Source organism: Schistocerca cancellata, chromosome 1 (assembly GCF_023864275.1).
Source record: "Schistocerca cancellata isolate TAMUIC-IGC-003103 chromosome 1, iqSchCanc2.1, whole genome shotgun sequence".
Classification (NCBI taxonomy): domain Eukaryota; kingdom Metazoa; phylum Arthropoda; class Insecta; order Orthoptera; family Acrididae; genus Schistocerca; species Schistocerca cancellata.
This window is the reverse complement of record NC_064626.1, coordinates 859,875,543-859,901,555: the sequence shown is the minus strand read 5'-3', so window position 1 is coordinate 859,901,555 and position 26,013 is coordinate 859,875,543. Positions and strand designations below refer to the sequence as shown.

General features: G+C 40.4%; 1 protein-coding gene across 1 annotated transcript in view; it reads left to right on the top strand.

Annotated features, from left to right (window-relative positions):
* Positions 1-26,013, top strand: part of LOC126107948 (peroxidase-like) — a 113,166-nt gene that overhangs the window by 48,614 nt on the left and 38,539 nt on the right. Inside the window, exon 6 of the mRNA XM_049913343.1 lies at positions 21,687-21,813. Coding sequence (XP_049769300.1) covers positions 21,687-21,813 — 127 coding nt within the window. The remainder of the gene's footprint in view (positions 1-21,686; positions 21,814-26,013) is intronic.

The following is a 26,013-nucleotide window of genomic DNA, read 5'->3' as shown; positions in this document are numbered from 1 at the left end:
AGATGGCTTTCATGCTTTCATTAGAACAGGTGGTGCATTTTTTATTGGTTAGGTGTCCTAAAATATAAATAATACTTAATTATAGGCATGCCATACTGATGGTTGCGTTACAGATTAGCATTGGGATGTGACTTACATGAAATGTCAGTCTGGAGTTTTTGTTTTCATTATTTTCATCCAATAGATGATATTCGTAGTTTTCACCACATTCTCAATAATACAGATTTATGTGTGCAACAATAAGAATGTGGCAAAAACTATGAACATCATCTGTTGGATGAAAACTATTACAACAAAAACTCCAGACCAACATTTTATGCAAGTCTCATCCCAATGGAAATGTGTAACACAGCCATCTGTGTGGCATGCTTATAATTATGTACTATTTATATTTTAGGACAACTAAACAATAAAAAATGCACCACATGTTCTAATGAAAGCATGAAAGCTGTCTGACAATGAATTGTAATGATTCAAAACCAGTAACAGTACGTTTTTAAACAGAACTTAAAATAAATTTGTGGCTGTTTGCTGTCTCAACACCATCAACATTTGAATTCATGCTGTTACTAAGACAAACCTGAGATGTACATAATAAATTTTTGACCTATTAATACTGCAATAAACGCAAATATTTTTATTTTTGCTTTTGAGTTTGTAGAAGGAAATGAAGAAAACTCAATTTTTGTGGTTTTATTCATGCCTTTGGGCAAACAGCTGATTTTAATCTTTATTGAAAAAAACATCATGGATGGAAGTGATACATCAGATTTGTGGGGGTATGTCTCCTGTAAAGAAACCATGGCTTTGTGTTAATGTTCTAATACTGAATGCCATGTATTGTGTTCATTTGGGTTAATACCAAGTCAGGTGATGCAATGGAAAAACACTGGACCCACAATCAGGAGTATACCAGTTCAAATCCCCATTTGACTTCACAGATTTAGGTTTTCTGTGATTTTCCTAAATCACAGAAACAAAATGCCTGTATGTTCCTTTTAAAATAACCTGGCCAGTTCCTACACTATTCTTTATCAGTTTCAGCTTTGCTCCACCTATAATGACTTCTTTGTAAGTAGGACATTAAATGCCGCTGATCCTTACCTATTATCTCCTTGGGTTAATGAGAATGGATTTTTATCACAAAAGTCAAGCATTTGTGATATTAACAATGTAGGAAAAGATAGATAGCTACTTAATGTAAAGATTCATGTTAAGTTGCTGACAGGGACCATTAAAAGACACTTACACATAAGCTTTCGGCCACACCCTTCATCAGTAAAAGACAAACACATGCCATTCATAAGTACAAGCAAGGGCACCACATGCACACATGACCACCAGCTCTGTCAGCTCGGGCCAGAGCTGCTGAGCTCCAGGAATTGGTAGTCATGAGTGCATGAGATGTGCTTGCTTCACACAAGCAGGCACACCACATGCACACATGACTGCCAGCTCCAACAGCTCGGACCAGAGCTACTGAGCTGCTGGAACTGGCAGTCATGTGTGGGTGAGAAGTGTTTACTTCTTTTATAATTTAAATAACTTTTCAGAACACAACTAAAGTAGATTGGAGAGGAATTCTGCCTTATGCGAGACATCTTTGCATCTTGCATAAGGCAGATTCCTCTCAAATTTTCTTTGCAAGCACAGAAATAAGAAGAATTGCAACGCACAAAAGATGATTATGAATGAAGTAGATTTTCGAGTCTATGTAAATTTATTTATATTTTATGCTTCATACTTGTAATGCAACATATCAGTAAATGTACAAGAATTATGATTTGTCTAAATTATGTAATCAAATTGCAACAATTGTGGATAATGTCAGGTATATTGCAGAGGGTGTTCTGCACATAAATGTGAGCATATGTCACTCTTTGAGTAGTATGGTAAGGCCTAGATGAAACATTATGTGGAACATGTTAATGCATATCTTGGAAAATCACTCAGGGAAAAGGGAATCTCATACATGAGTGTGACTGTTGCACTGTTCCTCACATGATTACATCACTTATGGCATGTCTTACATCTGAATGCCTCCGGTAGGAGGCTAATTGTACAGCTAATTGCCAGAAGTGTCCAGACTCTGACCAAAGCAGTATCTGTCCTAGACCAGTGTTTTCCAATTCTTCTGATACTTGTTTTCCCTCAAAAGATACAAGCACAAAATTGAACACAAGTTAGGATAAGGGATGATTAACTCCTGGAATGAAATTATCTTGTGTTAAGATGACAGAGCCCTCTGTAGTTCACAGAACAAGCTGTAGTCAAGATTTGAAACTCCATCAATACCACTTTTGTAAACTCCTACAATTTGTGATTAAAAAAGCAAAACTCACATACAATGCTCAAAATGAATAAGGAAAAGCTGTTTGGAACAATTTTAAATAAGAAACAAACTAAAATAGTGACTCAAATGAAATAGAGTTCTGAGAAAATAGTTTTGCCAGAAATTGTGGCATTTACAAATTATTGGCCACCAAATTCTATGATTACTTCTGCACAGTGTAAGAAACATCACACACAGTAATAAACAAACAGATAGAGATGCATTTTATTTACTTGTGCAGACACTGTATGCACCAAGAGAGGCATTAATTTCAAAAATACAACCCCTAAGGAGATTACAGAATTCGTCAGATCACTAAAAATAGTAAAACTGCTGGCTGTGATGGTGTTTTTAGCAGAGTATTAAAATTTGGTGATGGCTTGAGAAAAGTACCATGAAGCTAGCTTAATAATCAATAAATTACTCAGGTCATATTTTCTGAATGACTTGAATAAACTGTAGTAACACCCACCTACAAAACTGGAAATAAGCAAACACTTCCAGTTTTTTTCAAAAGTGGCTGAGAATGTGGCCTATGTTAGAATACTGACTCATTTAACCAACCACAACTTATCTACTGCTTCTCATTTCATAAAGCATTCTCCACAGAGAATATGATGCAAGACTTCACAAATGTACTCTTTTCAAAGTTAAACAAGAAAAATTATTCTGTTTGTATATTCCGTGACCTTGCCAAAGCCTTTGGTTGTGAAGATCACAAAATTCTACTTGGGAAACTAAAGAGTTATGGAATTAATGCATCCCTCTTGCATGGATGCAATCTTACCCTCAAACAGAAGACAGAGGATCTAATTAATTAACTGTATCTGAGGCATGAAGCTAATCTCAGAATGAGATAACATGTGAAGTGCTGTATCTCCAGCACTGGGCCCACTGCAGTTTCTAACTTACATAAATGTATTCCAGTGAGTTTAAAGGGAGATTCAAACACTATTATGTTCGCTGATGACACAAGCATACTAATCACGATTCCAAATGCAATCATAACAGTCACAGCTCAGACAATAGTTGAAGTTGGCTACATGTGGGTCACAGCTAACAGTTTGTCTCCACTAATCTCATTAACACTCATATTATGCAATTTCGAACCAACAATAAAGATCAACCATTACCAGACATAGACATGAATGGTCATACACTGAAAGAAACAACTACATAAAATTCTTTGAGGTCCAGTTTGATAACAAGTTGAAATGGACTGAACACACAGATAAACAAATGAAAAAGCTTAGTTCAGCATATTATGCCCTTAGAAGCATCTCTCATTGTGCTGATGAAGAAAAAATGTTGGCCCCTTTCTCGTATTCTCACTACCTTTTTCCGTATGGAATTATATTCTGAGCAATGCCCCCAATGTAAACAAACTGTTTATTCAGCAGAAGTGGGCATAAGCATATTATGAAATGCAAATAACCATACATCTAGCAGAAGCCTAAGGATCCTGGAATTCTTACAATCACTTCCCAATACATTTCATCCTTAATGGAGTTCTAAAAGTCAGTTTCAGCTGAAATGTGATTCACACAGTCACAGTACAAGATACAAAAATAATTTTCATGCAGCCAAAACCTCCTTTCCTAGCGTTCACAAGGGAGTTAGGTACTCATGGGAAGATGTTTAAAATGCTCCTGTTTAACATTAAGGGAATGCTATCTTGTTCTAGTGTTCACAATAAATGCCATTCAGTATTTGGCAATGAACTTGATTTCAACAAGCGTAGTAAAATGCGAAGCACAGAAAACTAACAACTGTAGATAACAACAGTAACTATGCTGACAGCAGCAAGAATGCTTATTATCATCCAAGATGATTTCATCCACTTGTCATGGCAAAGTGTTCTATGGTGTTGTTGCACCAGCCCCCCCTCCTTTAAAAAAAAAAAAAAAAAAAACTGGGTGCTCCCAGTATGTAAGGGAACTAGCACTTAATCTGCCTCTCAGTTCTTTAGAAAAAGGCTGGTGCACGTGAAAATTGTTCCTGACCCAAGGTAGGTGTTTTGGTGTCTTCTACCAGTGCTAAAGGCTCCGCCTCCTTCTTGAAGTGCAATATTGTGCTATGCTAATGGAATGTACCCTCATTGGTATGTGCAGGCTTGAGTTATTTTATCAACACCTTCTCCTGCTTACCATCTTTTTTTACCTTGAAAGTGTGCCCCCAGGTGTGATTACTCTGTATTTTACTGAGTATGGTGAATCAGGGGGAGGACACAGGGTATAATTCCTGAGCCACACATGGGTTGTTTTTGCTAAGTATTTGTGCACAAATGCCAGTCACTCCATGTCTGATAGGCGTGATATGCTGCATATACCTCTTCTGAGACCAAGTTACTGTGCAAACTGGCTGCTAAGCTCTGTAACAGTCAAGTTGCGTGGGTGCTGGGAAGGTCAATTGTCCTGGAACCCTCACCATTTCTGTTGGTGAACACTGTAAGTCCTCGTTCACTGCCATTCTCAAACTCATTAGAAGCAGTGGCAATGCTTCTGACCACGTTGATGAACTGTGCATAAGGGTCATTTTGAGTATGTGGTGGACTCCCTCTACCATTCCATTGCTCACTGGATGGTAGTTTGTAGTGTGCAGGTATTTGCAGCCACACAGAAGTGAAACTCATTGAAGAGTTAGCTTCCTTGCTATCATTTGCTTCTTTTCTTTTTCTGGGGCCACCACTATGGGAATGCTATCTTGTTTTAGTGTTCACAATAAATGTTATTCAGTATCCAGTAATGAACTTTATTCCAACAAGCATTGTAAAAGGTAAATCGTAGAAAACTAAACAACAACTGTACATAACAACAGAAACTATGCTGACACAGCAAATATGCATATTATCATTCACAGTGATTTCTTCCACTTATCACAGCTAAGTGTGCTGTGGTGTCACCACAACGCAAAACACAAAATTTGGAATTCCTACCAGTAAAAAGAAAATTAAAAACATACCTCATTAGCCACTCTTTCAACAAATCATCTGAATAGCTAATGTTAGGGACTGAAAAGAACACGGGAAGGGGCAGTGTTTGTGTTAAATCTTCAAATTTAACACATATATTTCGGACAACACAACAACACATATAAGTCACTGAGTAAGTTGACCTGTGTACAAGTCGGCATTTGATTAAACACTGAGTCTCCATCTAGCGGCCGCTACTTGGCTGGCCGCTTAGGTGGCGCAGCTGCTGCATGGCTGGCGGACAGCGCCACACATAGAGGACGTGCGTAATTGCGCGGCGGCACTATGAATAATCGGCGAGTCACAACACTTTTCCCCCCTTTGAAATTGTTGCACTGGTCTTGATGGAGGTGTCCTGGAGATGGCTAACGTCCATAGGCATTGTTTGATTCGCCGTAAAGTCTCGAGGAGGAGGCTTCCCATACGGACGGAAGTGTCCCCGATGATAACGGGTCGAGATGACAGGAGACGTAGGTTTCGAATCTGCTGGGGCCCCATGCACCAATCTGCCCGTTGTGGCAAGTCCAGTTGATATGACAGGAGACATGGGCGATGTGTTGGCGTCCGTTGGAGGAGGAGGCGAGTAGATGTACTCTGACAGAGGATGGTCCTCCGGTTCCTGCATGGGCACGTCTCCTGGTGGCGTCCGTACGGGTGCTAGCATCGCGATGACGATGAGAGGGCTACGTTGTGAGTATTGAGAGATGCCAAGATCCCGAGCATCAGGTAGAGCCAAAGGTGGTGTGGCAGCATTCGGAACAGGCGTTGCTGGCACCCGAGGCCGAAGCTGGTCCGAATGACGCACTGCAACACCCGTGTCCATCTGGATTTCATACAGGCATCTGCCACGGTGTCGTAAGATGCGGTCCGGGCTCCATTTTGGCCGCCTGCCATATCCCCGTACCCAGACGAGGTCGTCAGCAGTGAACCGGCCAAGTGACGGCACCCGCGGCCGTGAGGTGGGAGGCCGCAGAAGATGAAGTAGCGTGCGGGGCTGTCGGCCATGTAAGAGCTCAGCCGGGCTGTGATCGCCCATGGGGGTGAAACGGTAAGACGCCAGGAACTGGAGAAGCACATCATCAGCAGCAAAAGAAGTCAGAAGTTTCCACATCTGAGCCTTAAATGTGCGGACCAGTCGTTCAGCCTCACCGTTGGATTGTGGATGGAACGGCGGGGCCGTGACATGCGTAACGCCGTGACGAGCACAAAAATCCGCAAAGTCAGAAGAGGCAAATTGCGGACCGTTATCAGTAACAAGAGTAGAGGGGAGGCCTTCCAAAGAAAAAATGTGGGTGAGAGCACTGGTGGTTGCCGCGGTGGTAGGTGACATGCAACGGACAATGAAAGGAAAGTTATAGTAGGCGTCAATTACGAGGAGCCAAAGAAGTACCTAAAAAAGGTCCCGCAAAGTCAGCATGAATGCGCTCCCAGGGCTTCTCAGGTGAAGGCCACGGTGACAAAGATGACTTCGGGGCAGCGGCCTGTGATGCACAAGGGCCGCAGGCAGCGACCATGTGTGCGATTTCAGAGTCGATGCAAGGCCAGTACCCATGATGGCGCACCAGAGATTTTGTGCAAGACACACCCCAGTGCCCCTGGTGAAGGAGGAGCAAGACCGAAGCACGCAAAGACGCAGGTACCACAACACGCGGCGAAGCATTGTCAGTGGAGAGGAGGATAACACCATCCCTAGCCGTGAGGCAGTAGCGCAAAGTGTAGTAGTTCCGCAACGGATCAGAAGTCTTAGCGGACGGGTGATCTGGCCAACCCTTCTGAATACAGCGTAAAACCCGGGAGAGGGTAGGGTCAGAACCCGCAGCAGCCGCCAACCTGTCCCCAGTGATGAGGAACCCGTCCACAACCCGATGCTCGGCAACATCCAAGTGGAAACACAAAAGTTCGTCCCTATCGAATGCCTGATCAGGACCCATGGGAAGGCGAGACAAAGCATCAGCATTCGCATGTTGAGCCGTTGGCCAGAAATGAATCTCATAATTGAAACGGGACAAGTAAAGAGCCCAACGCTGGAGGCAGTGTGCAGCCTTGTCGGGAAGTGACGTTGATGGATGAAACAAGGAAACAAGTGGTTTGTGAACCCTAACAAGATGAAATTTTGAGCCATAGAGAAAAACACCAAACTTATGAAGAGCATAAATGATGGCCAAAGCTTCTTTCTCAATTTGAGAATACTTTTGTTGGGCATCCGTGAGCGTTTTGGAGGCATAAGCGATGGGTTGTTCCAAACCGTCAGAAAAACGGTGCGCAAGGACTGCACTGACCTCGTATTGAGAGGCGTCTGTGGCAAGAACAAGATGTTGGCCAGGTCGATAAGCAGCCAGGCACGGGGCCTGTTTCAGCATAGTCTTTCATTTCCGGAAAGCCACGTCACATGATGCGGACCAGTGAAAAGGCACGTTTTTATGCAACAGACGATGCAACGGCTGAGCCACCGACGCCGCAGATGGTAAAAACTTGTGATAGTATGCTATTTTCCCCAAGAAGGCCTGCAGTTCCTTAACAGATGTAGGGCGAGGAAGGGCATCGATCGCAGCAACAGTGTGTTGAAGTGGACGAATACCATCCCAAGAGAGTTGAAACCCCAAGTACGTGATAGATGCCTGAAAAAATTGTGATTTCTGAAGATTACACTTAAGACCGGCAGTCTGTAAGACATTAAAAAGTGTGCGGAGATTTTGAAGATGTTCTTCAGTGGTGGAGCCAGTGACAACAATGTCGTCCATGTAATTGATACACCCCGGGACAGGGAGCAATAATTGTTCCAAGAATCGCTGAAAGAGAGCAGGGGCGCTAGCAACCCCGAATGACAAGCGTTGGTATTGATAGAGGCCGAAAGGCGTGTTAAGGACCAGAAACTGCCGGGAAGCAGCGTCGAGAGGAAGTTGATGATAAGCTTCCGACAGGTCAATTTTAGAAAAATACTGTCCTCCAGCGAGTTTAGTGAACAGTTCTTCAGGACGGGGCATAGGGTAAGTGTCGATGAGGCATTGAGCATTTACAGTGGCTTTGAAATCGCCACAGAGACGAATATCACCATTGGGCTTAGCAACTACAATGACAGGAGACGACCACTCACTGGAAGTGACAGGAAGCAAGACCCCTGAAGCAGTGAGACGATCCAACTCCCGTTTTACCCGATCACGAATGGCCACAGGAATGGGCCGAGCTCGAAAAAACTTAGGCCGAGCAGTGGATTTGAGCGTGATATGAGCTTCAAAGCCGTTTGCACGGCCTAACCCAGGAGAAAAAAGGGACGAAAATGTCGTTGACAAGGAATCCAGTTGAGCATAAGGAATAGCGTCAGAGACAATATTGACAGAGTCATCTATGGAGAACCCAAAAACGCGAAAGGCATCGAAACCAAAAAGATTTTCTGCGTCGCTCTGGTCGACCACAAATATGGGAACAGTGCGAACGACGGATTTGTAAGATACCTCAGCATTAAACTGTCCCAAGAGAGAAATCTTCTGTTTATTGTACGTCCGTAATTGCCGAGTGACAGGGGACAGGAGTGGAGAACCCAGCTGAAGATACGTCTGAGAATTAATTATAGTGGCAGCAGAACCGGTATCCACTTGCATGCGAACATCTCGATCAAGGATTTGGACAGTGAGGAATAACCTCCCTGAAAGGGAAGAAGTGCAATTGACAGACAACACAGAATCAGAATCAGCGTCATGTTCATGAACATCATGTATGCGGTCGGATTTACAAACGGAAGACACATGACCTTTCTTTTTGCAATTGTGACACACAGCCCAACGTTGGGGACAATCCTCGCGTGAATGTTTCGTAAAACACCTCGGACATGAAAGAAGTTGCCGGGGATTTTGCTGCAGTTTCTTAGTGGGTTGTTTACTGCTAGGCCGAGGCTGCGCGTGGGAGCGTACGGCGGCCACGTCGGCCAGCGGGGACGCGCCGCACGCGTCATCAACACCGCACAGAGGTTGTATTTCCCCGACGTCACCCCACGCTTCTATTTGCACCCCAGTGGCGTGAGAAATTTCAAAAGACTGCGCAATGGGGAGAACTTCATCTAGAGTCGGATTTGCCAACTGAAGGGCACGTTGCCGAACTTCTTTGTCGGGCGCCGACCGGATAATAGCATCCCGTACCATGGAATCGGCATAGGATTCTTTGTGAACGTCAGTAACAAATAGACACTTTCGACTGAGGCCGTGAAGTTCAGCAGCCCAAGCGTGATAGGACTGATTTGGTTGTTTTTGACAATGATAAAAGGCAACACGAGAGGCTACCACATGCGTTTGCTTTTGAAAATAGACAGAAGGGAGCACATTTCAGCAAAGGACAAAGATGCAGGATCCTTCAAAGGAGCCAATTGCGACAACAACCGATACATTTGAGGTGAAATCCAGGAAAGGAACAGAGACTTACATGGTTGTTCGTCCGTGACATGAAATGCCAAGAAGTGCTGTCGAAGACGTTTTTCATAATCAGACCAGTCTTCCGCCATCTTGTCATAAGGTGGAAAAGGAGGTACAGCCAACGACGAGAAACGCCCCGCATTTGACGCCGCGACAAAATCGCGAATCGCCGCTGTGAGAAGTGTTTGCTGTTCAAGGAGATTTTGCAAGAGTTGCTCGACAGTAGCCATGGAATCCTGTGAGTCAATGGTGAAAAGGAAAAATCCACTACCTCGTCACCAATTGTTAAATCTTCAAATTTAACACATTTCAGACAACACAACAACACATATAAGTCACTGAGTAAGTTGACTTGTGTACAAGTCGGCATTCGATTAAACATTGAGTCTCCGTCTAGCGGCCGCTGCTTGGCTGACCGCCTAGGTGGCGCAGCTGCTGCATGGCTGGTGGACTGCGCCGCACGTAGAGGACATGCGTAATTGTGTGGCGGCACTTTGAATAATTGGCGAGTCACAACAGTTTGTTATAAAGCTGTAACTTACTGTAAATAATACTCTATATTTACAGATTTTGGAATATATTTACTTTGAAGAATACCAGTGAGGTCAAGTAAATATTAAGTTACTTATAATATATATGTGGCAGATCAGAGGAGGCAGCAGCTCTGCCTACGAAAGGCAAAGATCCCAGGTTTGAGACCCAGTCCAGCATGCAGTTTTAGTTTGCCACGAAGTTTCAGTTAAATTGATCTACGCAGTCTGGTCTATAAATTTCTCCCCAGTTCTCTTCCTGTAACTTGTCTCTAAACACTATGATCTAATCACTGTTTACTGTTCTTAACGTCTTACTCTCTCCACATACATTACTGTCTTTGTTCTGCCAGACTCACTATAGCAGATTTTTGTGTAGTCACTGAGAACAATAAAATAGGAAAAAGAAATCATGAAAAATGTTATTAGTTCAAAGAACAAGTAAATAATGTATATACTCATTTTTTATAAGTGTTTTCTTACTCGTTTTTATTCTTTGTATACAAGATGGAGTAACCTTTTATATTTTTTATTTATAATTGTTGTTTTTTATCACACAGATTGTCCCCCCACCCCCTATTATGGGCTCAGTTACAGATTATTTAAGGCATTTAACATCAAGATAAAAAGTGCTACAGGCTCTCCTTCTCATATTGTAAAAATGAATATCACCAAGTGAGCCAAACGAGATGCGAGATATTTTGCTATGAGTAAAAGCAAATATCAAAAATTAGCAAACTACATTTTAGTTTTTTTGTATTTCATAATTGCTTTAAAGCATGTGTGCTTATAATCTGTTGTTCCTTTCTCAAAGGAAAAGGTTTTGTTCAATTTTTTATTAATTATTGATTTAAATATAGGAAATGTTATGTTATTAGTCTAGGAACAAATGGATAGCTTTTTTAGTAAAGTGTAAAGTTGAAGACCATAGGAGCTGTGCTACCAGCTTGTTCGCTCATCATACTCCCAGCGCACTGCATTTAACTTGACATACTGACTGGCTCTTAGAGACATTCCAAATTCATGCATCATATACTGCTTTCATACAAGTCAGATTAAGGTGTGTATAGGATTGCAGGATGCAAATGCAGACATTAAAGTATAATTAGAGTTGGTTTTGCTTATCTTCATATTTATGGATGGCTGTTACAACAGCATATTAAAATCTGTCAGGGCGTATGCCCTTTGTCATGTACTGATTAGGAATATAGGCTAATGGTACTCTAATAAAGTCAGTCCAGGATTTTAGAAACACAGTCATAGCTTAAATTTATGTAGGAATTACTATAGTGGCAAAGATAAGTATAGAGAGTCCACACAATCTTCACAATTTCTCACTGCTTTACAGCAGGCTCCACACTTGTCCATTGTTACAATATTTATTTTACCTGGACAGATCATTAAATGATCAATGAAAGCTTATGATCATATGACTCAAATGGACTGTGATGAACTGATGAAGAAAGAAATATAAGTAAAAATCATTTACGTGTCGAATAACCATTCCTCTCCAGAGTTCAGAATGGAGTTTTATATTCTGTTGTAAAATCCTATAACAAGTTGCCAGTAGAAATCAGGCAGGAAATAACAAATCCCCAAATAGTCAAGGACAAACCAAAATAGTACATTATTAGCCACTGGTGTAATTTATCAGAATACTGAGACTTAGGGATTCAAATTCTGCTTAACTTCAGTCTTTTGTGTTTTGACTTTCTGACCAGCAGCTGGATGATATAAAAGGAGGATCAGTGTGAGAGGATAAGCATTGTGTCAATTTTTTGTTAGCATACTTTTCACATGAGTAGCCTGCAGTGGTAGCTTGTGCTACTTTAAACATAATGTGACACATTTCAAAAAGCTCTCCTTCCTTAAGAGTTTTATGGATCATGATGTTGGAAAAACTGGGCACCCTACAAGCTAGACAATAACTATTCACATGTGATTTTATTTGGAAGAATGACATCTGGTGTTTCCAAGAAATTCTGAAAAACACTACATTCAGTTTACTTCTATGGAAAGACAATGAGACACAAATTAAATTCTGAAGAAAAGAAATCTGTTAACATCGAATATTGATTTAAGTGTCAGGAAGTCATTTCTGAAAGTATTTGTATGGAGTGTAACCATGTATGGAAGTGAAACATGGACAATAAATAGTTTATACAAGAAGAGAATAGAAGCTTTCAAAATGTGGTACTACAGAAGAATGCTGAAGATTAGATGGGTAGATCACGTAACTAATGAGGAGGTATTGAATAAAACTGGGGAGAAGAGACGGACCGGTTGGTAGAACATGTTCTGAGGCATCAAGGGATCACCAATTTAATATTGGAGGGCAGTGTGGAGGGTAAAAATCGCAGAGGGAGATCAAGATATGAATACACTAAGCAGATTCAGAAGGATGTAGGTTGCAGTAGGTACTGGGAGATGAAGAAGCTTGTACCGGATAGAGTAGCATGGAGAGCTGCATCAAACCAGTCTCTGGACTGAAGACCACAACAACAACAACAACAACAATCACAAAATTTGACAGAACTCAAATATCTTCTGCTTTAGAGTAGCTCAGTTTGCAACTGATTAAATGATCCTCCAATACAGTATTTGTAAATTATTGTAAAAAATGATTGTCATAAGAAGTTAGATATAAATTTGGATACAATATGGACTTCTATCTAGCAGGAGTTGAGAAGCTTACATTTTTGGTATCAATAAAAAAGATATTGAATTCATCTGGAGAGATATTAATACCCTTTCTACAATTTCTACATGTACCTTAATGACACTCCAAACATTTTTTTCAGTGCAATTATGATTTTCTTTACATGAGGACAATTTGATATCTAATTTATATTGGTTTTTGAAGCTAATGCAAAGCATGTTTTTATGTGATGTTGACTGATCATAATAAATAATTTTCTTTTCTGCAATTTCCACTGACATAAAGTTGTGTAGCTGCTTTGTTAAGTTATGTCACATTTCATAAACATTAGAAAGTGGCACTGAATTGTTCAGAGATAGTAATGACAACCAAAGGCCTTGTCAGCATTTCTGAAAGGATTTAGAACAGTATTCCATTTTAGCAAACTCTGTTTCTCCCTAAAGGTATTTATAATCTTATCACTTACAAGTCTATTACACTGAATTATACAGAATATTCTCTTGGTTCCTGTATACTTTCCTGATCTAACAGATGACCAGCATGGGCTACCCCCAACCCAAGCTGTACTATAATTTCTAAGGAAAGTGAGTCACATAGTAAGACCTTGAATGATTGGGTTATTTGCCTGCCATATTGACTAGTATTTGGCTTCAATAAATTCTTCTTGGTTTAAGAGCCACATCACTTCAAACAAAACACTTGAGCTAGTGAGAGCTGTCTCCACCATCATCATCAGGAAGTAAAATGAGTTATTACTGAGGCCAGTGCAGTCTTCTGCTTATATAAATGGAATAGCAGCATTTGAAGCCTCTCAGGTTGAAGTTATGCAAGCAGGGAAGGGAAGTAGAGCAGCTCATAGCAGCTACATCTTGCTGTGGAATTGAGTGATGCCACATGGTGCAAGGGGTTGGCACCATATTTGAAACTGCCACTCCTGCTTCCCAACAAGCATCAAGCCTCTATCTTTACTGTCACTCGATGTTCAAAACCCACCCCCATGGTCTACTAAGTTGTACCCCTACCCCTGGTCTCTGTTAAAATTGTTGGTGTTCATTTCAATTTTGGCATCTCCTTTTGAAACAGAATGATGTTGTTGAAACCAAACCTTTAACCTTTTGAAATTGTATTTTTTGTTTATTTTCTAGCTCAATTATATTTATGGTTATGCTAGCTACATTTTACATAGTACATTAGAAAGTAATTACCTACATCTGTAACAATGGAGGTCTCTTCACAATATTCTATTACTTGCATGCACCTTTTCAATGATCTTTGATACTTGACATATAGCTAGAACAATTCATAAATCCTTGAGTCAACTTAGTCAGATAATTTATAGGAGGAGTGGCTAATGAGGCATATATTTAATTCTCTTGTGAACAGGAAGGGACTCTCAACTTCTTGTTTTGCAATAGATGGATTGTTGAATTACTTCACACCAGAGTACATAATACCATTCCGACTGTCAAAGGCCAAGTCTATATGAAAATTATTTGTACTGTCTGTTTATGTTGTGAAAAATCACAATTTGTTTGGAACTGATTTTTATTATCAGTAACAAGTATCATTAAATATTATTTGTACTGGGGAATGACTGAAAGAATTTGAAGATCCTTAAAACAGCCTCTGCAAGTTGTGTAGTTATCTTATTTACACAATTTTCTTACTGCAAGCTTATTCAGTAGATATTTTATTTGATTTGTTCATGTAGAAGACAATGGACAGTGAAAATATGGTAAAAAGCTAACATCCTTGTCTTCAGTGCAGAACCATGAGAGATATTTCTAAGAACAAAACAAGCTGAACTAAACTTATTGATTAGTTGCTGTATGTGTTGATACCATTTTAATTTGTTATGCAACTGACACCCAAGGAATTTTCTACACAGTTTTCAATTTGTGTGTGACCATAAATGTTTACCTTTGGTACTATAAGTCATTTTTTCTTGTCTGAAATTTCATAATATGAGTTTGTATGAGATTAAGATGTTGCCACATAATGGTCACCAGAGCATTGCAATCAATATCTTATTACAGTGTTGTCATACATCAATGAAGAACTTGAAACTTTTAGCTCAGGACAGAAGCCTGTAGAGGAACTACAGCTCAAGTTTAAAAGAATAGTTAACCATGCACTGGATAGATATGTACCCAGCAGGACAGTTCATAATGGGAGAGATCTTCCATTGTATACAGTCACTGTGAAGAAATCCTAAAGACACATAACCTACTCAATAATGTAATGTATATGTGCATACTGAAGCGATGAATGAAAATTTGTACCAAGGCCAGAATTTGAACCCTGGTCTCCTGATCACTAGGCAGATATACTAACCACTACACCACCCTAGCAAAATTTGCAGTTGTGCAAGTCTACTGAACAAGAGACCTGGGTTTGACTCCTGACCTCTGAACAAATTTTCATTCATTACTTCAGTTGCATATATACATCATAGGTGTTGGAGACTAGAAAATGTTTCTGGAACCATGCAGTTTCATTTGATTGTTTCAACATAAATCTTATGACTGAAAGTAGGCTAAAAAACCAATTCCTAAATCTATTATGTATTTTCAATCTGTTTCCGCACATACGTTAACCCATAAGAATAACATATAATGCAAACTGTCTTATAGGTAATATATTTTCAAATGTATGATCCACAGAAGTAGAAGTAACAAATACTGATTTGGGATTATCAGACCATAATGCTCTTGTCCTCAAAATTCCTTCAATGCCACTGCAAGAAAAAAAAGCATACTTCATGTATAAAAGAAAATTTTCCACTGAAAACGTGGTAGAATTTACAAATATCCTAACTAGTGAGTCCTGGGCAGAAGTACTGTCCCCAACAAATATGAATGATGCGTATAACACTTTTTCTTCAATTTTTATGAGATATTTCGAAATGTGCTTTTCAAAGAAGCCATCAAGAATCACATCAGTTTACAATAGAAAGCCACCTGGCATCAAAACTTCTTGTGGAACTCTAAAGAGACTAAATTCAAAATTGAAGACATCTACAGATCCACAGTTCATAGAATATGTTTAGCATTACAAGAGGGTGTATCAAAAAGTAATTTTCAAGGCAAAATTTATGAGAAATGACAACTTGATAAGACAGTCTGATAACAAATCAAAAGCCACATGGCTTATTGTGAAGACTAAAACAGGAAAGAGATGCGAAGACCAGGATATCATTCTCAAAAACTCAGAAAATTTCAATATTAAAAAACAAGATTTGCCAAATTACATCAACAATATTATTTCATAAATGTGATAACTTCATTAAGTTTGAAATTTACTAACCAATAAAAACCTAAATTTCCAAAAGCTGCTTGTAGCATGAGGATAGACCCAACAGATGAACATTAAGTGTTCAAAGTAATAAAGAGCTTGAAACCTAAAATGTCAGCAGAAGTAGATGAGGTGCCTGTTTATATCATAACAATGACAGCTGCACAAATCGCAAGGCCCTTGGCAAACACAGCCAACTTATCATTTAGTGGAGTGTTTCCGGGAACGATGCAAATATCAAAAGTGAAGCCATTATTCAAAAATGGTGACAAGCATAAGGTAGAAAACTATTGGCCAATATCCCTCCTTCCAGCATTTTCCAAAATAATAGAAAAAGTAATGAAGCACGGAGTCAACAAATACCTAAATAACTACAAGTTACTAAATAGAAACCTGCATGGCTTCCAGGCAGGTAAAAATACAGAAACAACACTAATGTGCTACACTGAACAAATGACCAAAGTCTAGAAAAAGACAACAGTGTAGTAGGAATAAATTTAGATATTTCCAAAGTATTTGACACTGTCAGTCATGGCATTCTTTTAGAAAAACTGGAAGCATTAGGTATTCATGTGACAGGGAAAAAATTGTTTGAATCATACCTACAAAACAGAACACAGATTGTAGGACTGACGTCAGATTACTTCAACCACAAAATAAATTTAGCATTAGATGCAAAAAAAGTGGAAATAGGAGTGCCACAAGGCAGTATTCTAGGTCCCTTATTGTTCCTTGTCTACATAAATGACTTTCACACCTCAGATGGAGCAGCAAAGGCCATACTATTCACAGATGACATTTTTGTGTTAATATGTGCACCAAAGCAAATGGTGCAAACAACTACGGATCAAGTAATAAAGAATGTCCACACTTGGTTCAGTGCAAACCTGTTGGCATTAAATGCAAATAAAATGAATGAATTACATGCAGTTTGGGAAAATATGTCAAAATGTAAATCTTGATCTGTTGTTGCATGACAAGGCCATAGAAAGAGTGGCATCAACAAAATTGCTGGGGATTCATATACACTCCTGGAAATTGAAATAAGAACACCGTGAATTCATTGTCCCAGGAAGGGGAAACTTTATTGACACATTCCTGGGGTCAGATACATCACATGATCACACTGACAGAACCACAGGCACATAGACACAGGCAACAGAGCATGCACAATGTCGGCACTAGTACAGTGTATATCCACCTTTCGCAGCAATGCAGGCTGCTATTCTCCCATGGAGACGATCGTACAGATGCTGGATGTAGTCCTGCGGAACGGCTTGCCACGCCATTTCCACCTGGCGCCTCAGTTGGACCAGCGTTCGTGCTGGACGTGCAGACCGCGTGAGACGACGCTTCATCCAGTCCCAAACATGCTCAATGGGGGACAGATCCGGAGATCTTGCTGGCCAGGGTAGTTGACTTACACCTTCTAGAGCACGTTGGGTGGCACGGGATACATGCGGACGTGCATTGTCCTGTTGGAACAGCAAGTTCCCTTGCCAGTCTAGGAATGGTAGAACGATGGGTTTGATGACGGTTTGGATGTACCGTGCACTATTCAGTGTCCCCTCGACGATCACCAGTGGTGTACGGCCAGTGTAGGAGATCGCTCCCCACACCATGATGCCGGGTGTTGGCCCTGTGTGCCTCGGTCGTATGCAGTCCTGATTGTGGCGCTCACCTGCACGGTGCCAAACACGCATACGACCATCATTGGCACCAAGGCAGAAGCGACTCTCATCGCTGAAGACGACACGTCTCCATTCGTCCCTCCATTCACGCCTGTCGCGACACAACTGGAGGCAAGCTGCACGATGTTGGGGCGTGAGCGGAAGACGGCCTAACGGTGTGCGGGACCGTAGCCCAGCTTCATGGAGACGGTTGCGAATGATCCTCGCCGATACCCCAGGAGCAACAGTGTCCCTAATTTGCTGGGAAGTGGCGGTGCGGTCCCCTGCGGCACTGCGTAAGATCCTACGGTCTTGGCGTGCATCCGTGCATCGCTGCGGTCCGGTCCCAGGTCGACGGGCACGTGCACCTTCCGCCGACCACTGGCGACAACATCGATGTACTGTGGAGACCTCACGCCCCACGTGTTGAGCAATTCGGCGGTACGTCCACCCGGCCTCCCGCATGCCCACTATACGCCCTCGCTCAAAGTCCGTCAATTGCACATACGGTTCACGTCCACGCTGTCGCGGCATGCTACCAGTGTTAAAGACTGCGATGGAGCTCCGTATGCCACGGCAAACTGGCTGACACTGACGGCGGCGGTGCACAAATGCTGCACAGCTAGCGCCATTCGACGGCCAACACCGTGGTTCCTGGTGTGTCCGCTGTGTCGTGCGTGTGATCATTGCTTGTACAGCCCTCTCGCAGTGTCCGGAGCAAGTATGGTGGGTCTGACACACCGGTGTCAATGTGTTCTTTTTTCCATTTCCAGGAGTGTAGATGAAAATCTTAATTTTAATGACCATGTAATGAGACTTGTGCAGGAACTTAACTGAGCCTGTTTTGTTCTTAGAAGTACTGCAAATGTCTGTACTGCAGAGGGTGCCAGGATGGCATATTTTGGCTATTTTCAGTCTCTTGCAACATACGGAATAATATTTTGGGGTTCCACCACTTGCTATCTAAAACAAATCTTTCTGTTACAGAAGAGGGCTATCCGAATAATAACACACAGTCATCCACAGACACAATGCAAACTCTTATTCAACAAGCTTAAGGTTCTAACAATACCTTCCTATATAAATACAAATGTGTTCTATATGTTTGAGCCCACCTTACAGATTTTCAGACAAATGCCGATTTGCATAACTACAATACTCGAAATAGCACAACACTCCATACTTATAAAACAAAAAGAACACACACAGAAAGGCATGTGAGCCATATTGTTACAAAACTCTACAGCATACTGGCAGCCAACATCCAAAAGTTTGAAGATGAAAACAGATTTAAAGTAGAATTTAAAGAATTTCTACTTGAACAATGATTTTACTCAGTAAATGACTATTTAGGCCAATAAATAATTCTGATAATGTTTATATTAAGGCAAAACTGAAAACACTGTCTTTCATCCCCTAAAGTTTCTGTTAATTTTGTATATCTGATGGACAGCTGCTGAATGTGGTAAAATCTTCACTGAATTATTGTAGTGAATTGAACAATGATTTTACTCAGTAAATGACTATTTAGGCCAATAAATAATTCTGATAATGTTTATATTAAGGCAAAACTGAAAACACTGTCTTTCATCCCCTAAAGTTTCTGTTAATTTTGTATATCTGATGGACAGCTGCTGAATGTGGTAAAATCTTCACTGAATTATTGTAGTGAATATAAGGGCTTCCTGCTTAGGGAAGACAAAAATAAAGCCTTAGGGCAAACAGACTATGCAGTTATAATACTGCTAGTATACATGTATAAAAAGTTGTATTACTGAGCCTTGTGTGACCAAGTATTATTCTTTGTACATTTTTTGTACAATTTTGTATGTATTATTCTTTGTACTACTTAATGTAAAATTTTATATGTTCGTTTTGCTCAAATTATTTTCCATAAATTTACGTGTACTTTTGGACAACATCCATACAATATTTATTGTCTATGGATGGATAAATAAATAAAATAAAATAATATTACTGCACAATTGGTGTAAAACAAAGCATAGTGCTATAGATAGAGATGCCCGTTTGGCAGTCAAGAGAGCGGTGCGTGAAGCCTTCAGTGACTACTGCAGCAAAATATTGTAAAGTGTCTTTCACAAAACCCAAAGAAAGTCTGGTCACATGTAAATGCTGTCAGTGCACCATAAGTTAGTGTCCAGTCACTCATGGATGAGACTGGAACTGAAACTGAGAGTAGCAAAGCAAAATCAGACATGCTTAACTCTGTTTTCAAACAAAGCCCCAGAGCCCGATGTAATTCCTATCAGATTTTATATCTAATTTGCAGCTGAGTTAGCCCTTGCATTAGCTATAATGTATCATAGACTCCTTGAACAAAAAACTGGAAGAAAGCACAAGTCACACCTGTATAAAAGAACAGTAACAGAAGTACCCTATAAAACTACTGTTCAATATCCTTGACAGACATTTGCTGTAGAATCATATTATGAGCTGAAACATACTGAGGTATCTTGACCAGAACAACCTTATCCATGCCAACCACCATGGATTTCAAAAATACAGATAATGTGAAGCCTGACTTGTAATTTTCTCACGACATCCTAAAAGCCGTGGATCAAGGCAGTCAGGTAGATGCAATATTGCTCGATTTTTGAAAATCTTTTGACTCAGTACCACACCTATGCTTATTATCCAAAGCATGAGCATATGAGTTATCAGAAGAAATATGTGAATGGACTGAGGATTTCTTGGTAGGAAGGCTGCAACATATTATCTTGGATGGAGAGTCATCAGCAGATGTAGAAGTAACTTCGGGTCTACCCCAGGGAAGTGTGTTGGGTCTCTTGCTGTTCGTGTTGTATGTTAATGGTCGTCCAGACAGTATCAATAGTAACTTCAGACTTTTCACAGGTGATACAGTTATCTACAGTGAAGTACAGTCTGAACAAAGGTCTTCAAATATTCAGTCAGACCTCAATAAGATATCAAAGTAGTGCAATGATTGGCAGTTTGCTTTAAATATTCAAAAATGTAATATTATGTGTGTCACTAAATGAAAAAAAAACATAGTACACTATGAATATAATATTAGTGAGTCACAGTTGGAATCTGTAAACTCATACAAATACTTGTATGTAACACTTAATAGGGACATGAAGTGGAATGATCAAATAGGCTGAGTCAGGGGTAGAGGAAGTAGCAGACTTCAGTTTATTGGTAGAATGCTAATGGTTTGCAATAAGTCTACAAAGGAGATTTCTTACAAATCACTCATGCAACCCAGCCTAGTATACTGCTGTAGTGTATGGCACCCATGCCAGATAGGACTAGCAGGTGGTATTGAACATATACAGAGAAGTGCAGCACAAACAGTCAGTTCATTTGGCCCATGGGAGAGTGTCACTGAGATGTTGAAAAAACTGAACTGGCAGACACTTGAAATAGGTGGAAACTATTGCGAGAAAGTCTAGTAACCAAACTTCAAGAACTGGCCTAAAATGATGACAATAGAAATATACTACAACTCCCATAAGGACTGTGAGGATGAGAATTGCAGAGGCAGTCAAACAATCATTTTTCCCTGCTCCATTCGTAAGTGGAATGAGAAAAAGCCCTAATAATTGGTACAGTGGGAAGTACCCAGTTCCCCCTGCCATGGACTTCACAGTGGTTTGTGGAGTGTATGTGTACATGTCATGAAGATTTGTACTATTATAAGTTAGTGTCAGGAATGAATAACTCATGTTTGATATTGCATATTATAACATATCATTGTTAGTTCTCCCAGTTGTTACATTTTAACATACGAATTAAAAAATATTTTGCATTATCAATATAACCAAAGTAATTATTTCTCCCAATAGGAAAACACGCATTTAAAGAGCACTTCCATGCATACAAATATAATAAAAAATTGTGTCCTGGCACATTTGTCGAATTTACCTCTGTGGCATTCAGGTATCTTCACACAATTGCACATGGAATTCTAAGGTATGTACTGTATATAAACATTTCTAGACATTTTTAACATTTGCATTTGAGACCATCAATAACATGCTAGTTTTCAATAACATTCAACAGTAGTTTTTCCCTTAATAATGCTACATTAGTTGTTTTTGTGGTTGGAACGTATTGGAACTATTTGTTGAATAGCACCACTGATAATGCAGACTGTTGCGTTGATGCCATTTATGCTACATTTTTAAGAGATAAGCAATGTTTTTGATTTCCCATTTTTATAATTACCACTTACACAAAAAATGGTTTTTAACTTTCATTGCAATTCTGATTACGTAATTATGTCCTTAACAATAATACGCTTCTGTAACAAATTTTCTATATGGAAAAAATACCCATAATGCCTAGTTTAATCTTCATATTGTGGCTTACATTTAGGTGTATAAATTTTCTGTGGTTCCATAACCATGTTGCTACTGCAGTTCATGTTACAATATTCAGTTATGTGATGCCAAATGCAGTTCTGGAGGTAAAAGAGACATTTTTAGCTGTAATTTGATCAGCAAGGGGGGAGACATGTCTGCAGTTCTTGATGGACAGATAATTTGCCAGTGTCTTGAGTTAACTTTACTTGCAATGTCTATCACTGAAGAAAAATGTTCTTAGTAGAATAGTTAATGATGAGAGGGGTAGTGCATGGTATACAGTCACTATAAGGAAACAAGAGACCACTACAAAATAAGTGTGAAACAAAACATAAGGCTATAGGTAAAGAGATGCTGAATGAAACATATTTGGCTGTCAAGAGAGCAGTGCATGAAGTCCATAATATAATATTACTGATAGATCTCCCTAAAAGCCAAAGAACATCAGGCCCTATTTGAAGGCTGTTAGTGTAACCAAAGTTATTGTCCAGACAATATGGATGAGACAGGGACTGTAACTGAGATTAGCAAAGCGGAAGAAGAAACATCAAACTCTGTTTTCTAATGTTCTTTTACACATGGAAATCTATGGGCATTCCATTAATGTGTTTCTCACACCAGTGCAAAGATGAGTAACAGAGGTATAAGTGTCAGTGGTGTTTAAAAACAAGTGAAATAGGTAAAACTCAACAAATTTCTGTGGCTCAGTAGACTCCATACCAAATTCTATATTGAATTTGTTGTTGAGTGAACCCATCTTTAAAACATAAATCTACTGTAGATCCCTTGGACAAATAACTTTGCCCAGTAGTTCGAAGAAAGCACCAATCACACTGATCTACAAGAAGTGTAGCAAAAGTGCTCCACAAAATTCCAGCCGAATACTCTTGTCATCCATTTGTTGTAGAATCTTAGAACAATACTGAGGTCAATCAAAATGGGGTTTCTCAAACAGAGTGACCTCCTCTGTGCCAATAAGCACAGATTCCAGGAAGAGAGACCATGGGAAACTTACCTAAAACTTCTCTCACATGTCTTGAAAGACACAGATTAAGGCAGTAAGATAGATGCAGTGTTTCTTGACTTTTGAAATGCATTTGACTCAGTACCATACATATTCTTACTAACAAAAATAAGATCATAAGGGTTATCAAACAAGATTTGTGACTGGACTGAGGATTTCTTGCTGGGGAGGACACAATATTTTACCTTGGAAAGAAACTGACTGACAGATGTAGAAATAACTTCAGATATGCACCATGAAAGAGAATTGGGAAATTTACTGTTCATGTTATACAGGGTGTACATAAAGTCCAGGAACACTTTCAATTATTTATTGCAGAAGAACCAAACATTGTACAGATATCATACATTTGTCATTTTGAAGAGTAACTCTGAATGTTCCCCCCGCCCATACCACTACAGTGTAGTTTGGTAATTTGTCGATAGTCAGCGCTAGTCACAAACATGGAGAGTTCAGGTGTGGAGCAAGCTTTCTGTGTGTTGGAGTTCGTCAAACACAAGTGTGCTACAGCTGTTCAACAGATGTTTAGAACCAAGTACGGTAAGAAGCGACAAACAAGGGAGGCCATTTACCACTGGCACAACAAATACATTGTGATGGGTTGCTTGTGCCCAGTAAAGAGAAGCGCATGCCCCAGTGTGAGTGAAGTGAATGTGGAGCATACCACTGGCACAACAAATATGTTGTGATGGATTGCTTGTGCCCAGCAAAGAGAAGCAGATGCCCCAGTTTGAGTGAAGTGCATGTGGAGTGTGAACGATAGACATTCATAAGGAATCCTAAGAAATCAGTGCATCATGCATCCTGTGAACTCGAAATGGCTCCAATGACAGTGTGGAATGTCCTGTGACAGAAGCTGTCTATGAAACCATTCAAATTACAGCTAGTGCAGAATCTCAATGACGATGACAAAGACAACCATTTCGAGTCTTGTCCGCAGTTGCAACAATTGAATGAGGATGGGCATGGCATTGTTGATCAGTTAATTTTTAGTGACAAAGCCACTTTTCACACTACTGGGAAAGTGAACAGGCATTGTCAAATCTGGGGTACAAAGCATCCACACAAATGCATTGAATTTGAGGGTGATTCCCCTAAGGTAAATGTTTTATGTGCCTTGTCACATTGAGCACTGTTAGGGCCATTCTTCTTCGCCGAGAACACTTTCACTGGATATTCCTACTTGGACATGTTGCATCAATGGCTGATGCCTCAGATGCAATCAGACTCTCCATTCATCTTTCAACAGGATGGGGCTCCACCCCATTTTCGTGGGTATCTGAACACAGAGCTGCAGCATCAATGAATCAGTCGTGCTACAAAAGGGGACAGCTGTTTCATGAAATGGCCTCCCCAGTCACCAGATCTCACTCTGTATGACTTTCTTCTATGGGGACACATTAAAGATCTGGTGTATGTACTGCCTCTACCACATGATGTAGCAGAGCTCCGGGAGAGAACACGGGAAGTGACTGCTACAGTCGACAACGCATGCTGGGATGGGTATGGCAAAAATTCAATTACTGAATTGACATCTGTTGGGTCATTCATGATTCACATATGAAATGTTTGTAAAAAAACTTTCAGAGTTTCTCTTCAAAATGCAATATGTATGACAACTGTACAATGTTTAGTTCTTGTGCAATAAATAATTGAAAGTGTAACTGGACTTTATGTACACCCTGTATATTAAAGAGCTTGCAGGCATTATTAGTAGAGACCTCAGACTGTTAGAAAATGATGCATTTATCAATAATGAAGTACTGTCTGAAGAGAGCTGCAAAAATATTGAGTTAATAAGATTTCAAAGTGGTACAAAGACTGGCAACTTACTTTAAATATTCAGAAATGTGAAATATTGCACTTCACAAAATGAAAAACTGTACTGTCATATGACTGCAATATCAGTGAGTCACAACTGGAATCAGTGTACAGATACTAAAGTCCACGTCACGTAGGATGGTGCTTCCGCGCGTAAGGCGGAGAGGAAAGAAAGCGTGAGGGGGTGAGAACTGTGCATGTGCGGCAGCAGAGAATGGGCAAACAAAGTCCGCAATACCAAACTGCATTGCTGCAGACCTCTAAATTTACCACAAACTCATAAGATACTACTCCCACCACCCTACAGAACCCAGAACTTAAACGGACGTGCAACACTCATGAATCTGTCCTCCAAAAGCTTCCTTCCCATGGAAGTATCAGTCTTTCTCTAAGGCCTACCTTTTGCTGCACTCCCTTAAGGACCTCTCCTTCTCCCAGTCCCTACGTGTAAACATTTCTTTACCTTTAACCATACCCATCACACTCAATCCAAAACCAATACTGAGCCCTGCCTCGCTCAGTTTACTCTTCTATCCATCCAGTTGTGATCCACCCTCAACTGGCCCCTAACCACAGCTGCAGAAAGAACAACCTAAAACTGACACAACCTTATAATCCTCCTTACTGACAAAGGTTCCTCCTCTGTGGTTGTGAAACCTAGGGATTATCTAGCAGAGGGACTCCACCAGCTCTCCCAGACTGTCCATCCCAGAACATCTCTGCTGTCTCTCTCTCTCTCTCTCTCTCTCTCTCTCTCTCTCTCTCTCTCTCTCTCCCTCCCTCTCCCTCCCCCTTTCACCACCAACACTTCCTCCCCTCCCATCTTCTACATGCTTCCTAAAGTTCACAAGCCTGACCACCAAAAAGACCGGGCTCCAGATGGACACATGGCACTACACTGTTTAGTGTATAGCTCTGACACATCATACTGGATTTTCAGCAGCAATTTGTGTAGCAGTTAGC